General features: G+C 44.4%; 1 protein-coding gene across 1 annotated transcript; it reads left to right on the top strand.

The window, feature by feature from the left end:
* Positions 1-269: 269 nt before the first annotated feature.
* Positions 270-1,559, top strand: ngly1 (N-glycanase 1; the record flags this gene model as incomplete). The annotated part of the gene is made up of 1 exon (XM_083785192.1): positions 270-1,559. The coding sequence occupies one exon, from the start codon at positions 270-272 to the stop codon at positions 1,557-1,559; it is 1,290 nt and encodes a 429-aa protein (XP_083641318.1).
* Positions 1,560-15,058: the final 13,499 nt, after the last annotated feature.

Below are 15,058 nucleotides of genomic sequence, written 5' to 3'. Positions count from 1 at the left end.
ACAAAGCCACACGGAGTGGCGAAAAAACTAACAAAAAAAACACAACACTTGTTGAACGTTGAAAAATATGGAGATTCTGCCAGACCGTGAGAGTCTGACTCGCCCTCCGTCCAATCAAAGCAATTTGAAGGGGATGACGTCATCAGATGATGCAACAATTACATGGCCTGGAAAGATAAAAAAATGTAAAAGCGGCATCTCACTCTTCATTTTAGGGGAGCAACAGTTTAAGAAATGTTTTCGTGATACGTATTCCGTGTATCAGCGATATGGTGGTATCGACAGCCGTGTCAGCATTGTGTGAGAACCCGAACGAGGACTTTTTGGACGCCTCTAAGCTGTTGATCATGTGCGCCGACAACATCCTGAGGCATCCCGACGATGAGAAATACAGGTCCATTCGCATAAGCAACCCTATGTTTTCTTCCAAACTGCTGCCCGTCAAAGGCGCGGTGCAGTGTCTCTTCGAGATGGGTTTCGAAGAGGCCGATACCCACATGGTGTTCCCGCGGTCTGCGTCGGTGGAGCAGCTGAAGCTCATCAGGGAATCCATCGCGACGGAGAGAGACCAGAGACTCCGGACCTCCGGCTCGACAACTCCATCTCCACCACAACAAACGCAGCGGCCTTCGGAGGATCTGAACATCTTCGCGACTCTCCAGCACTACTCTCAACATGTCATGCTGTACGAAAACCCCGATATGCAACAAAAGGCCCGGGACTGTATCCCCCAGCAGCAGCTCCGCTTCAGCGCCAGAGAGCGGCTGCGGCAGGCTCGACAGACCGACCCAGAATGCGACCTGGGCGAGGACGACTTCCTGGTGCTCGAGCTGCTTGGCTGGTTCAAGCATGACTTCTTCTCGTGGGTCGACTGTCTGCCCTGTGGCCACTGTGGGTGCCAGACGGCCAAATCCGCTCCCTTGAGCCCCTCCGCGGAAGACCTCCGCTGGGGAGCGCAGCGCGTAGAGGGCTACCACTGTGGCACCTGCCAGCGCTCCACCCGATTCCCCAGGTACAACGACCCGGGGAAACTGCTGGAAACCAGGAGAGGCCGTTGCGGAGAGTGGGCCAACTGTTTCACCCTCTGCTGCAGAGCCCTGGGCCTCGAGGCCAGGTACGTCTGGGACAGCAGCGACCACGTGTGGACGGAGGTCTACTCGCTCTCCCAGCGCCGCTGGCTGCATTGCGACGCCTGCGAGAACGTCTGCGACAGGCCCCTGCTCTACGAGGCCGGCTGGGGGAAGAAACTGTCTTACGTCCTGGCCTTCTCCAAGGACCAGGTGGTCGACGTGACCTGGAGGTATTCCCGTAAGCACGCGGAGGTGGCGGCGCGGCGGACGGCCATCCGGGAGCCCTGGTTGCGGCACGCCATCGACGGGCTCAACGAGACCAAGCAGCGGTCCCTGCGCGGTGGCTCGGAGAGGAAGGCGGAGCTGACGCACAGGCTGATGGTGGAGCTGGTGGAGTTCATCTCCCCGAAGAGTCCCGCCACGCCGAGGGAGCTGGGCGGCCGCAGCTCAGGGTCTCTGGCCTGGAGGGCTGCGAGAGGAGAGATCTAGAGCTTTTTCACCCACCCACTTGTTCATTGTGTCATCCTATTTTCTCATTTCTTTTAGAGGGGCTAGCTTTGTGTGTTTGAGTACCACGGAAAGGATTTGATTGGTTGAGCACGGAATGTGATGTATGATGATGAGAGCGCCCCTCACAATTTTTTTTGCAAACCACTCCAACACTTATCCCACTTATCCGTGGGATTTTTGCCATTGACTTGAATGGCAAAATGTTAAAACGTACTATTCCCCAATACATATCGGACATCATCAAATACGTATTGGGACAAAGATCATATTTACTATGAAAGCCTGCATGTGCCTTGTGTCACACCACCATATATGGTTGCCAATCATTCCTTGTGACAAAAGGCACCCAGGCGGATACGTGCACGCAACATCGCTTCTTGCCCTCAGGGTGCCTTACTGGTATTAATAGTGGGTGCAGCAGCACTGAGGTCACAGTTACCTCACACTTCACCTTCGGGTGTGATTTTTGAGGCCTATATCCACAAAATGTCCGCAACACAAACATTAAATGCCATTGACAATGAAGGGAAAATTTGTCCCCACACACATCTCATATTTGCCATCAACAATGAAATCGAATCCAACTTTATTTATAGAGCAACAAAGTTGACCAAAGTGCTGTACAATTAGGCAAAACAGTAATAAAACATAATACAATACAGTAATAAGAACATATACAATCAAAAACTCAGGAGTACACATTATTCATGGTTTAAAAGCCAGGGAATAGAAATGAGTTTTAACATGTGTTTTAAAAACAGGTAGTGTTGGAGCCAGCCTGACACGGCTAGGTAGCTGGTTCCACAGTTTAGGAGCAATGACTGAAAAGGCCCCGGAAGAAGTCAAAGTGCGCAAAATCTTTTTCCACTATGGTGTGGAAGGAGCCTTTGTGTCACCCGGCGGTGAGAAGGAGATTTTTGATTGATTGATTTAAATATTTATTAACAGTTTGCAGAATGGCTGAAGAGAACGGGCTATTTTATAAAGTATAAAGTTATTTTCAATGTCATCAAGGATCAGGGTTACAGTAAATGACAATGTAATTCAGCCAGGGGTGCCATGGATGAAAAGATTACAGGGGTGATCTGAAGCAAACATGAGAACCACTGCTTTACATTTCGATTTTGGACAGACAATGTTACTTTGAGGTGCCCAGATGTCCCCCTGTATCCCTCGACATTCACAAGTCCCTCCCAGGGGCGTTTGGGTCTGTGAAAGAAGAAAACTACAATTGAAACCCCGCCCGTAGATGGCCTGCAGGCTGCATCTGTTCCATTGGCTAGTGCCTATCACTGCCGGGTGACACACTTCATTTTTATGCTTGTCGGCAGCTTACATCTGCCGCGGAGGAGAGCGTCAGATGTAAGCTGGCCGTCGTGCAAGTCGTCGGCGGAAGTGGAGCATTTTCTCCATCCACCAGCTGTCTAAAAACCCGTTTTTTCGGCAGCCGACAGCCGAAACTGTCGGCAGCGCAAAACGGGTTTCCGCTCCCGTGTGGCAGCACCCAAAGGATCACAGCTGTGGACTGGAGTTACAAGCCGCACGCGTACGGACGCGTACGAACGCACACACACACACAGACAGACACATGTGGCATCATCTGAAACAATCGGTGCTTGTCCGTTGTTGGGAACTTAATTTGGGGTGCTCCTGATCCTGAGCTTTTCTGCCTTCACCTTTAATGCACACAGTTGGCATACTGTGTGGCCCTCTACTGGCACAGAGGAGTATTTGTGGTTGTAGGAATAGAAGGAGGACAAGTCATTGTCTCCACCAGGCCGAAGGCATGTGGGGAGAGTATGTTTTGCACTCCGTCCGTCCGTGTGTCCGTGTGTGTGTCCGTGAACAGCTAATCTCGGCCACCGTTAACCCGGTCGATGCCATATTTTGCACACACACTCCCTGGATGCCAACCATGAACCTCTGCCCCAAACTTTCCAGAACGGCCTGTTATAGCGCCACCAGGAGGCCGCTTTGTGCAAAACAAGTTTTTCAATGCCATATTTTGCACACACACTCCCTGGATGCCAACCATGAACCTCTGCCCCAAACTTTCCAGAACGGCCTGTTATAGCGCCACCAGGAGGCCGCTTTGTGCAAAACACGTTTTTGCACAGTACACCTACAGATTTTGTCCAAACATCACGCAAATTGGTACACAGTCTCTCTAGAGCCATTCAACGAAACGGGTCTTTCAGATTTATCAGACTCCATCCTGATTGGTTAAGATTGGCTTCCAAAGTTCACAGGAGTGCTCAGTTTCAAACAAAATGCTGCAAATCATGAACACATCGCGTGATTTCCGTGAAATTGTGCACCCACATTCCCACTAGGCCGAGGACGAAATGCCACATGAACAATTTCAACTCAGCCTCAAGGTGGCGCTATAACTGGCCGAAAAGTGTTTTTACCTCTAACTGCACGGATCTGTGGATAACCTGGTGGAGACCTGTGCCCGGAAGGGCACTTTTTCTAGTTTTCTACTGATATGAAAAGGAAATCAACCTTCTGGATTTTATCAAGACAGTTGAAAATAACAACAACCCTCTCATCATTACCAACCTTTATTGCAAGAATATAGGCCTACAGACACTGCACTCTCCTAAAGGCTAAAGTTGTGATTCCTGTCATCCCAGTGCACTGAAGAGCCGACAGCAGTGGTTCCCACACCGTGGGTCCACAGATGCTTATCTTAATGTGCAACATTCTTACTCAACAGTAAACAAATGAACACAGTATAAGTGTATATTTACAGGGCATCTGCACATTCATAATTTTACAATTAAATGACTTAAATAATAATTAGGGTTGTCCCGATCGGATCAGGTGATCGGAAATCGGGGCAGATGATCGGAATCGGATCGGGAGCCAAAAAACGTGATCGGGACATCCCTAGTATCAATATTATATCCATATCATGATATTAGACTGGATAATGTCTTTGATTTGGGATATTGTACTATTGTGATATGGCATAAACGTGTTCTTTGAAATATAAATATCGCCTGCTATCGCCAGACGATGTTGCCCAAATTTATTTTCATCTTTTCGGGCGACGTTCCTCCACCCACTTTTCGACTATCGGCCGTTCGTCTGCTATCGCCAGTAGTTGCCGGGTCCCATAGACAAATAATGCACTTCCGCTGTTAAAATGGAATACGAGACGGCTCGCCCCTTTGCCAACTCGCCCTAAGCGGCGAAGATCGGTCGCCCCAATGGGAAGATCGGTCGCCCCAAAGCCCGGAAAAGTCACCCCCAAAAGTCCGGAGAAGTCGCCCCCAAAAGTCTGTACAAGTCGCCCCGTAAAACCGTTGTATTATCGAGGTAACAACAGAGAGAGAGAGAGAGAGATTTTTACCTGTGCTTTTAAACAGAGAGAGAGAGAGAGATTTTTACATGTAACTGTTATGTCTCAATGACAGCTGTTTGATTGTGCTGCGCTCGTTGCATATTCCTGTGTTGCCTTTGTGATGATTGGGGGGATTACTTCGACTACTTCAGTCTTGACATACAACATGATGTGTGATGATGTTGCTTTGTTATTATGACTCTGAGTTTTGAAAGTAAAGAAGAGTTGTGTTTAATCTGTGTCATGTGAGAGAGAGAGAGAGAGAGAGAGAGAGAGAGAGAGAGAGAGAAAGAGAGGAGGAGGTAAAGTGTCTAGTTATAGTGAGAGTGGAGGGGTCATCAGCCTCTTTTGTTTGAGTGTGCTGGGTCGTTACTACAACAAGAACAACAGCAACAGATCAACTGCAGGAATGTAACCATTTATTTGAGTGAAATAATGGTCTGTGTACAACGCTTCTTCAATACTAGAAGAAAAAAAGTTGAACAAAAATATATATACAACGCTACTTCAATACTAGCAGCAAGAAAAGTTGAACAGAAATATATATACAACACGAGAAATTAAAGTTGTATCATCTGAGTACTTTAGAATGTACACGCTCAACCACCTTATTTACTCTGTGTTGGTGCAGTCCAGGATCACGTCTGGAAGTATCTAGAACATTGGTTCCCATACTGAAGTACCAGTACCATCTCAGAAAATATTTGGCTCTCCATGTACAACCATAATAACTGATGTTAAAATAGAGGAGCGTATACCTGCCGTTTTTGTTCCATTCCTAAGCCAATAATGCTGCTGCTCTGACAAAACTCTGTCTAATCACTAATAAGCACAACTGATGATATGTCTAATGTGATTTATCAGTTCTCAAATCTTCTATTAACAGGGGAGGAGTCTTTTTTGGGGCGACTCCTCTGTGTACCACCAGTGGTACACGTACCAGTGGTTGGGAACCTATGATCTAGATTCTAGAAGATATATATATATATATATATATATATATATATATATATATATGCCTCAGCCTAAAATCTTCATGATTTGAGTCATTTTCCATACTAGCAGCAAAAAGAAATCTGAGTACTTTAGAATGTGCACGCTCGGCTCAACCACTTTATTTACTCTGTGTTGGTGCAGTCCAGGATCACTGGAACTATCTAGAATATATATATATATATATATATATATATATATATATATATAAACGTATTTATTAGCACTATATATATATATATATATATATATATATATATATGCCTCAGCTTAAAATCTTCATGATTTGAGTCATTTTCAAAAATCCACCTGTTGGTGGCGCTGTAACTGGCCAATGTGAAAAGGGTGGGATATATTCCTCAGCCTAGTATGAAAGTCTGTGAAAGATTCCACGTAAATTGCATGCTGCCTTCATGATTTGAAAAACATGCTGCAATATTTAAACTGTCCACACGGGGTCACCATAGGACAGAGAAACACAGGCCTAGTGAGCTGTTATTTACCTTTCCACAGAAGCTCAAATGTATGTATCAATGTATGTATGTATGTATGTATGTATGTTACTATGTCCAGCTTTGAGGGTTTGTGTAAACACAATGAATGGCCAGCTTTGAGTGTTTGTGAACACAAACATTGTGTAAACACAAACTACAAAACAACAACAAAAGACGAAGGTGAGGAGCAAATTGTGATTAGCCGGAATGAGATGATGTATGATTGATTGATTGATTGAAATATTTATTAATAGTTTGCAGAATTACAGTACATTTCAAGCACAAACTCAATACCTCACCTCACCTATCCCGTAACCCCGGAGGGTCGTTGGGGCACCACAGACGATCTGTTGACCAGCTCTCTCCATCCCTCTCTGTCCTCGGCAGCTCTCATTGCCTCACTGAGTTTCAAGTGTGTCCATTCTCCGATGTTATCTTCCCATCTTTTCTTTTGTCTCCCTCTTCTCCTGCCACCTCGTACGGTGCCTTGCAGGATGGTCTTTGCAAGGCCTGAGGATCTGGTGATGTGTCCGTACCACCTCAGTTTACGCTTTATGACAGTGGTAAGAAGGTCATCATGTGGCCGATGGCTTGGCTGATCTTTTGCCGTACTTCCTCGTTTGTGACATGTTGGGTGTAGGAGATACCCATGAGTCTTCTGTAGCATCTCATCTCCATGCTCCATGTATTCTCCTCTGTAGCTCAGCTGTAAGGGTCCAAGTTTCACAAGCATAAAGAAGGATTGACATGACAAGTGATCGCATAATAGTCTCACCTTTGATGCCAGACTGATGTTTTTGACTTTCCATAACTCAATACAAAGACTGTTAACTGTGAGTGGACGACCCAATTAAGCATTACACTTGTTTACAAGAGGGTCCACCTTCAATTCATCAAAACATTTAGAGATGTACAAATAGACATGTATGTACTGACTGTATATGTTGTCCATTGTCAAGAAGGATCAGGTACCATTTGGTACCATATACCATTTGACCATATACAAATAACTACACTAGTATACACATTTAAAAAATAATGTATATATATTTTCAATAAAAATACAATAAGACAATTTACAAAAACAACTAACAAAAAAGTGTTCTGCTGACATTCTGCACTTTGGTAGCCTACTTTAAGTATATTTTGATGCTTTTTACTCAAGTTACATTTTCAATACAGGACTTTTACTTTCAATTGAGTAAAAATTTACTTCCACCATTGGTATAAAAAAAGGGGGGGAAAAGTGTTAATTTAACTAATTTAACAAATCTAACTAAATGGAGTTACACATGGTTAAATGAACACTGATTTCTCTCTCTCTCTCTCTCTCTCTCTCTCTCTCTTTCTCACTCACTCTCTGTCTCTCTCCCCACCAAGGCCATTAATTAATTATGATTGGCTATTAAGGTGGCGTGGGAAGTATTGCTGAAGAATATATTCAATCAGAGGCCTCATGTGTAATACAGTATGCTGCGTGTGTGTGTGTGTGTGTGTGTGTGTGTGTGTGTGTGCGTGCGTGCATGTTTGTGCACGTGCGTGCATGCATGTGCATGCGTGTGTGTGCGTGTATGTGTTAAGGTGTGGTCGCTGACTGATGAACACAAAGGTTATCACAAGGTCACCACCTAATGCGCTGTGTGTGTGTGTGTGTGTGTGTGTGTGTGTGTGTGTGTGTGTGTGTGTGTGTGTGTGTGTGCGTGTGTGCGTGTGTGTGTGTGTGTGTTGTAGTGAGAAGGAGGAAGTCTAATTAGAGTGTTAATTAAGGGCCCAACGACTTATTGAATAAATCCTCTACTCATTAGCAAGCTGCTCCAGCACTGTGTCTCATTCTCACATCTCTTTCTCGGTTTCTTTCCATCCTGACGTTCTTCCTCTCATCCTCATCTCTCCCTTCCTTCCATTTTACTCTCTGCTTTTAATCGCCGTATTAGCCACATTAACCCCATAGCGTGTGTCCCTATTCTGGGAGCGAACATTAGGAAATATAACATTTAAAGGAGCATTAAGTGATTTGGGTGATTTGGAAAAAACCCCGGTCTGCCCCGGTAACAAGATGTGCACATTCACGCACTACAGTGGGGGGGGGCACATGCAACAGCATGCACACCAAGGCCCGCCCCCGCTTGATCATGATTGGCGGAAGTCCCCTCCCTATCCTGATTGGATGAAGGCTGGGCCACCTAGCCTAAAACGAAACCTAAGGTTAACTGGGGACAGGGAGGAACTCCTTATAGGTTAGCACACTCTATAGTAGGGTGGATTATCACAACAAAACTAAAAAAATAAGTGATATTTGAATTAAGTGAAATCACTGAATATACCTTTAAAGAAACAGGTAAGGTACAACATCTGATATTTAATTGGTTTGAAGTTTTGAAAAGACTACTGGTACAGTACAGCAAGCAACTGCACAGTGATGACACCATGAGTACTAGTAGGGAGGCATGCTAGAGATGGACAGAGTATTGACAGTACTTGAAGTAATGTACGACTTTTGTTGTACTTTGTAAATGTCTAGCATCCAAAACCAGATAGCTGTAATGGTATATTTTCAATTATTTGAAAGCCTCTCTACCCTAAAAGGTTAAATCAAATGTATATCGATGATATCCCTGTATGTTGGGAGTTTGGTGAGTTTATACCAGGTTTGACTTCTTCCACTCCTGACATCACTAAACGGCTCAACTGAATGTTGGGGGCGGGGGAGATTTAGCTGTTCAAAAAACTATTCGCAACATTTATAAAACATTTATTGTTCATGAGATTTCCAAATTATTTTGTACCTTCATATCATTGCCGTCGGCTGGAAACCTTGTATGTCCAATGTGAAACGTGAACATTGCCAATCTACAAGCTCACAACGCCTCACAGCGCTATTTTCTCTACTTTTATGTGACACTATTGGATGTTGAAAGTATGGCATTCATTTACAAAAGATAAAAAATAAACATCCGACAAGTAAAAAGAAGTTTAAATATGGAAAATATGCGGCTGAGCCAATCAGACAAAGCTATACGAAACTGTCGTGCAGGAAACAGTATGCCTTCTGGAAAAGGGAACTACAGTTAGGCTATGAACAGAGCCTCATTGACATTCTGTCTACTCTGCCTGTGCTTCAGAAGGGACCTGTGGACAGTTCAGATCTTCAGTGACATCATTATTAGGCAGGTTTGGTCATTTCAAACTATTTTTTACAAACTTTTATTTGTATTTTAATTAGCAATGGCTTCTATTTGGCCTCTACTTCCAATAGGATCTGGCTGCAGAATGAGCATGTGACAGAAAGTAGGAGAAACTAAAGGCTGTAGTTTCGATTAGCTGGAATTCCTATTGTGATGACATTGTTAGAAGTGTCTGAACTGTCCGTAGCCCACCAAGAGACCCAAAGTAAGTAGACGGAAGTGAGCATAGTGAGGACCAATTACACCAAGACAAAGTTGAAATTGGGTCCAGGATACTATATGGGTGTGTTCGGATAGTGCACTGTGCAATACATACTAATGTCTGAGTGCACTCCCGTTGTGCATATCCGAACGCACTCTAGGAAAAGCTATGTTTGCAAAAAGTCTCCATGATCGATACAGGCAAACATATCACACAACACAGATTTAAACATTATACATACAATACTTAGTCAGCAATTATACAGTAGGGGTCCAGTAAATGAGCATGTGGTGCATTGGCTAGATTAAAGTCTTAACAAAGAACACAGGAACTGACACCTTTGGCCAATATAAATCTTAAATTAACCAAGGGGGCGATTTGACCTATATGTTCTACTGCTGGGGAGGCCTATATAACCTATATGCTCTACTGTTGGGGAGGCCTATATAACCTATGTTCTACTGTTGGGGAGGCCATATATAACCTATGTTCTACTGCTGGGGAGGCCTATATAACCTATATGTTCTACTGTTGGGGAGGCCTATATAACCTATGTTCTACTGTTGGGGAGGCCATATAGAACCTATGTTCTACTGTTGGGGAGGCCTATATAACCTATGTTCTACTGTTGGGGGGGGCATATACAACCTATGTTCTACTGTTGGGGAGGCCTATATAACCTATATGTTCTACTGTTGGGGAGGCCATATAGAACCTATGTTCTACTGTTGGGGAGGCCATATAGAACCTATGTTCTACTGTTGGGGAGGCCATATAGAACCTATGTTCTACTGTTGGGGAGGCCATATAGAACCTATGTTCTACTGTTGGGGAGGCCATATAGAACCTATGTTCTACTGTTGGGGAGGCCATATAGAACCCATGTTCTACTGTTGGGGAGGCCATATAGAACCCATGTTCTACTGTTGGGGAGGCCATATAGAACCTATGTTCTACTGTTGGGGAGGCCATATAGAACCTATGTTCTACTGTTGGGGAGGCCATATAGAACCTATGTTCTACTGTTGGGGAGGCCATATAGAACCCATGTTCTACTGTTGGGGAGGCCTATAGAACCTATTAGGCCATAGCTGAAATAGGCCATCTACCTGTATAGTAATCAGAATGTCACCGCATCGCAAGGTGTGTGAGCTTGTAGATCGGCCTACAACAAATGATAAAATAAGGCTTTTGTTCGCACCAGCTGATAAGTCTAATAATGAAGAAAACGTTGCAAAGAGCAATCTGATGCGGCCGAGGGGTTGATATCTCTCTCTCTTCCTCTATCTTTCCATTCCTCATGTCATCGTTGCTGTCAGGAGGAAACCTTGTATCTCCATATTTTACCTTTCTTCCCCACTAAATGAATGCCCTTATACTTCGTCATTCTGCAGTGTCACACAAACTTAGCAAAAATAGCTGATTCACAAGCTCCATGCATTGTGAGCTTGTAGATCAGATATTTCTGCTATTTATTAAAGTAAAAGTGGTTAAGTCAAGTGTAACTGTGTGTTTTATAAATTGATTCAATGAAGACAGCTTGTGACTAAATCAAAAGTGTAACTCTGGTATATATTTTCTACACAGTAACCATTTTGAACATAAGAGTTTTTCACCAGACAGAGGTGTCTTCCTTTTCTGTCTCTGTCTCTCTGCATGTCCCTGTCACTCGGTCATCTTTGAGTGTTTGTGTGCGTGCGTGCGTGCGTGCGTGTGTCTGTGTGTGTGTGTGTGTGTGTGTGTGTGTGTGTGATAGCATCATGTTATCTACCTTCTAATCCAGCTCAGAATTAAAACACTGATGATAAAACACTGTGACAAACAAACACTCTGCCTCTGTGTCCTTCACTGACACATCTACTGTGTGTGTGTGTGTGTGTGTGTGTGTGTGTGTGTGTGTGTGTGTGTGTGTGTGTGCGTGCGTGCGTGCGTGCGTGCGTGCGTGCGTGCGTGCGTGCGTGCGTGCGTGCGTGCGTGCGTGCGTGTGTAGGTCAAAGCGTTGCGCTGTAGTCCTCTCCCATGCGGTTGCTCAGTGACAGCAGGTCATCAGGTGCAGGCGTGGGGGTTTGGGAAGGTTACTTTAGAAATGTAACCCGTTACAGATTGCTGTACCTCCTGTAACTCCTAGAAAATCCTCCTACAACAACCGCGGAGGACAATGGCCCGATAGCTCCAGTATTACATGACCTTCCCAAACCATACCAGACGGACCATTCACCATGGATGAGTACCGCAGGGCCAAGGCTACTACAGAATGTGTTGTGGCACACAATGATCATCGTTCTGTACCAGAGTCAGGCGACCTCACCAAGACGGACCGTGGCATCAGCCACGGTCACCAAGAACAAAAAGCTTGTAAATTGGATTAATGTATAATGACATGCCTAAAATAAGGATGTCAGAGTGTGATTAAATAATTTATTAGTTTAGGTTCACCATCTGGTTGGATATTTATTTGTAGATATCTCCAGCCTTTTGGTACAAAGTAAAGTAAATCACATCACAACGTAGATCACAATGCTAATTTAACTACCAAACTCCAATTTAACTATACTATTTCCAAATCCTATATGTCAAGTTTGTCATTCCTGCCATCCATTTGAACTTCACCGCTGTGCTCGTAGGGAGAATTTCCCTTTTATGCTAATTCACTTCAGATTGATAAATAGGCAGCGAGAATGGAAGAATGAAAATCGACAATTTCGTAATTGATATGTTCACGCCATAAACGGGGAGATAAATACAACGTGACAGACATCAAGAGCACCACTTTGGTTCTCATACGGGCCAGACAGAACAATAGACAGACATATAGATAGGTTAGCCAGACATTCATATCTTATTCACTATATCAAATAAGAATTATCCATCATAGCCGAGACCTTGGCTTAGCCAGAGCTGTGAGCACTTATTACTGGTTATTACTGGCTGTAAAAATAAAAATCACACAGGCTGATTTATCCTGCCGGCTTGTGCATGCAGAGCTCAGCTCATTTCAATCACAAATGGCAGTAGCTTGATTTACACCGGCCACTGTTTAATAGAGCTCGCCACGGTCAAATTTAAACTAGCCCGATTAATCAACTAAGCATTCAATATCTCTCATTCACCGGCCAAGCAGCAAACACAGAGCGCTTCTTGATATGAATTTTCCGGGAGATTTCTCCATCGATCGACACAGATGATTTGTGAGATACATTGTGTGGGGATCAATAGAGGGGCGGTCAATAGCTCACCGGGAGAAAGGGTCTGTGGTGGGATTCAGGGCCCCGACAACTTGGCCTCTGCACTCAGCATAGAGTCACACATACCCTGACACACACACAAGACACGCATGCACGCACATGCTTGTTTACTATACTTGTGAGGCCACCAACCTTTTAGGATGGCATTGAATACATCAAAAAATAACGCATTGTAGTGAGACGTTGTGAGCATTTAGATCGGCCATTTTCCAGTGTGTGACACCGTCACGTATAAACCGTCAAGTATACTTTAACCCCTAGCCCCTATAGCCTTTTTAATATATTTTTTATAAAACAATCATTTTTCTAGTAAGGACCAGGAATATTTCTAAAATTCTACTATAATCTTCAGGACTTTTGGCCCTCATAAGTTGTATACAACACACACATGTAGGCACGCAGACACGCACGCACACACATCTGCGCGAGACAGACTGACAGTTCAGTTCTGTGGAGTAATTATTTTACTAAGTGTTGGAGTTCGGAAGCCCTCGTTGGAAATCACTCCATAGCCTATACCACCTCAAAATTGCACATTATACGTTATTGAAAATAAGAAAATGTGCTCACATTCCCCAGCACAATATAGTTTGTTGAGCGTCAATATCTCATTTGGTGTGGAAGCAATTGAAAATACAAATTAATAAAGTTGAGTAGCCTACTTTGGGTCACTATGGTAGTGAGTTGTGACAGGCTACATTATGTTCTGTATGTAACTCTTGGCCACTTCAATTTCTTTCTGATACTGAAGGCTTAGGCGTGATTCATGCTCGTCGGTTCGGCTCTGTAGAGCCTACAATGTGACGTCATTTGAGGTTCGGGGGGGCGGGTACCGTCCTAAAGTCGGCTCTTCAGTGCTACTGAAAATTTCTGACGAGCCGAAATCATTTCGGCACTACAGCAGTAAAATAGGAGTATGAATCGGCCCTCATGGTGTCCCTCACAACCCTGGTACCAGAGACAAGGTGATGCCCCCACACGGCAACAACGAGGAGTTTGACATCCTGACAGGGGTGTTGCAAGGGAACACCCTCGACCCCTTCCTCTTCATTTTAATCCTGGACTATGAATGCACTTAGGCATGAGCAAGAACTTGGCTCCACTACACTATACTGTATACACCTACGGTCACATTCTCACCTAATACTTCGGTATATGCAAATGGGCGGAGAAGTTGGGATTCTTGCATATTTAATTTGCTGCGGTTTGCCTTCACACTGGCTGTGTCAAGAGCAGCAGGGAATTTTATCAATGTGTTCAATTCATAAAATACACAGTGAAAGCTATGGTGTTAAAAAATATACTTTGAGTAATAATTGACGTAAAGTGAGGGTAACGGATGCAGTGTGTCGTCGGGGACTTACTGTGTGTACTGTGTGTGCGTGCGCGCATGCGTGGTTGCGTGCGCGTGTGTGTAGGCAGCGGAGACGAGAGCGCAAAATGATCCGAAGTTTACAATAGTATAGCCTACTCCCAGTCCCATTGATGATCCGATCACTATAGCCTACAATTATTATGCATATGCCATGTTAGCTATACAGTTTATAGATCATGCTGAGCTAAACATGTCTTTTAATGTTGAAGTATTTATATTTAAACAAGATGAAGAAAGTGTCCACTCTCCACTCGGATCCTCACACAGTGACAGCCCTCCATGTTTACGCACGACAGACAAACAGAATATTCTGTACACTGCAGTGTTTTTTTATGTGTTTCCTTAAGCAATAGATTAATGTGCTCGTCCTCCTTGACCATGTGGAGCAGGCACAGGTGTTCCTGACCATGTGGAGCAGGGACAGGTGTTCCTGACCAGAGTAGAGACTATCTGACCATGTGGAGCAGGCACAGGTGTTCCTGACCATGTGGAGCAGGCTCAGGTGTTCCTGACCAGAGTAGAGACTATCTTGACCATGTGGAGCAGGCTCAGGTGTTCCTGACCAGAGTAGAGACTATCTTGACCATGTGGAGCAGGCTCAGGTGTTCCTGACCAGAGTAGAGACTATCTGACCA

Source organism: Protomyctophum parallelum (assembly GCF_964188405.1).
Source record: "Protomyctophum parallelum genome assembly, chromosome: 16".
Lineage (NCBI taxonomy): Eukaryota > Metazoa > Chordata > Actinopteri > Myctophiformes > Myctophidae > Protomyctophum > Protomyctophum parallelum.
Note: the sequence above shows the minus strand (reverse complement) of the source record. Positions and strands in the feature narration are given on the sequence as shown.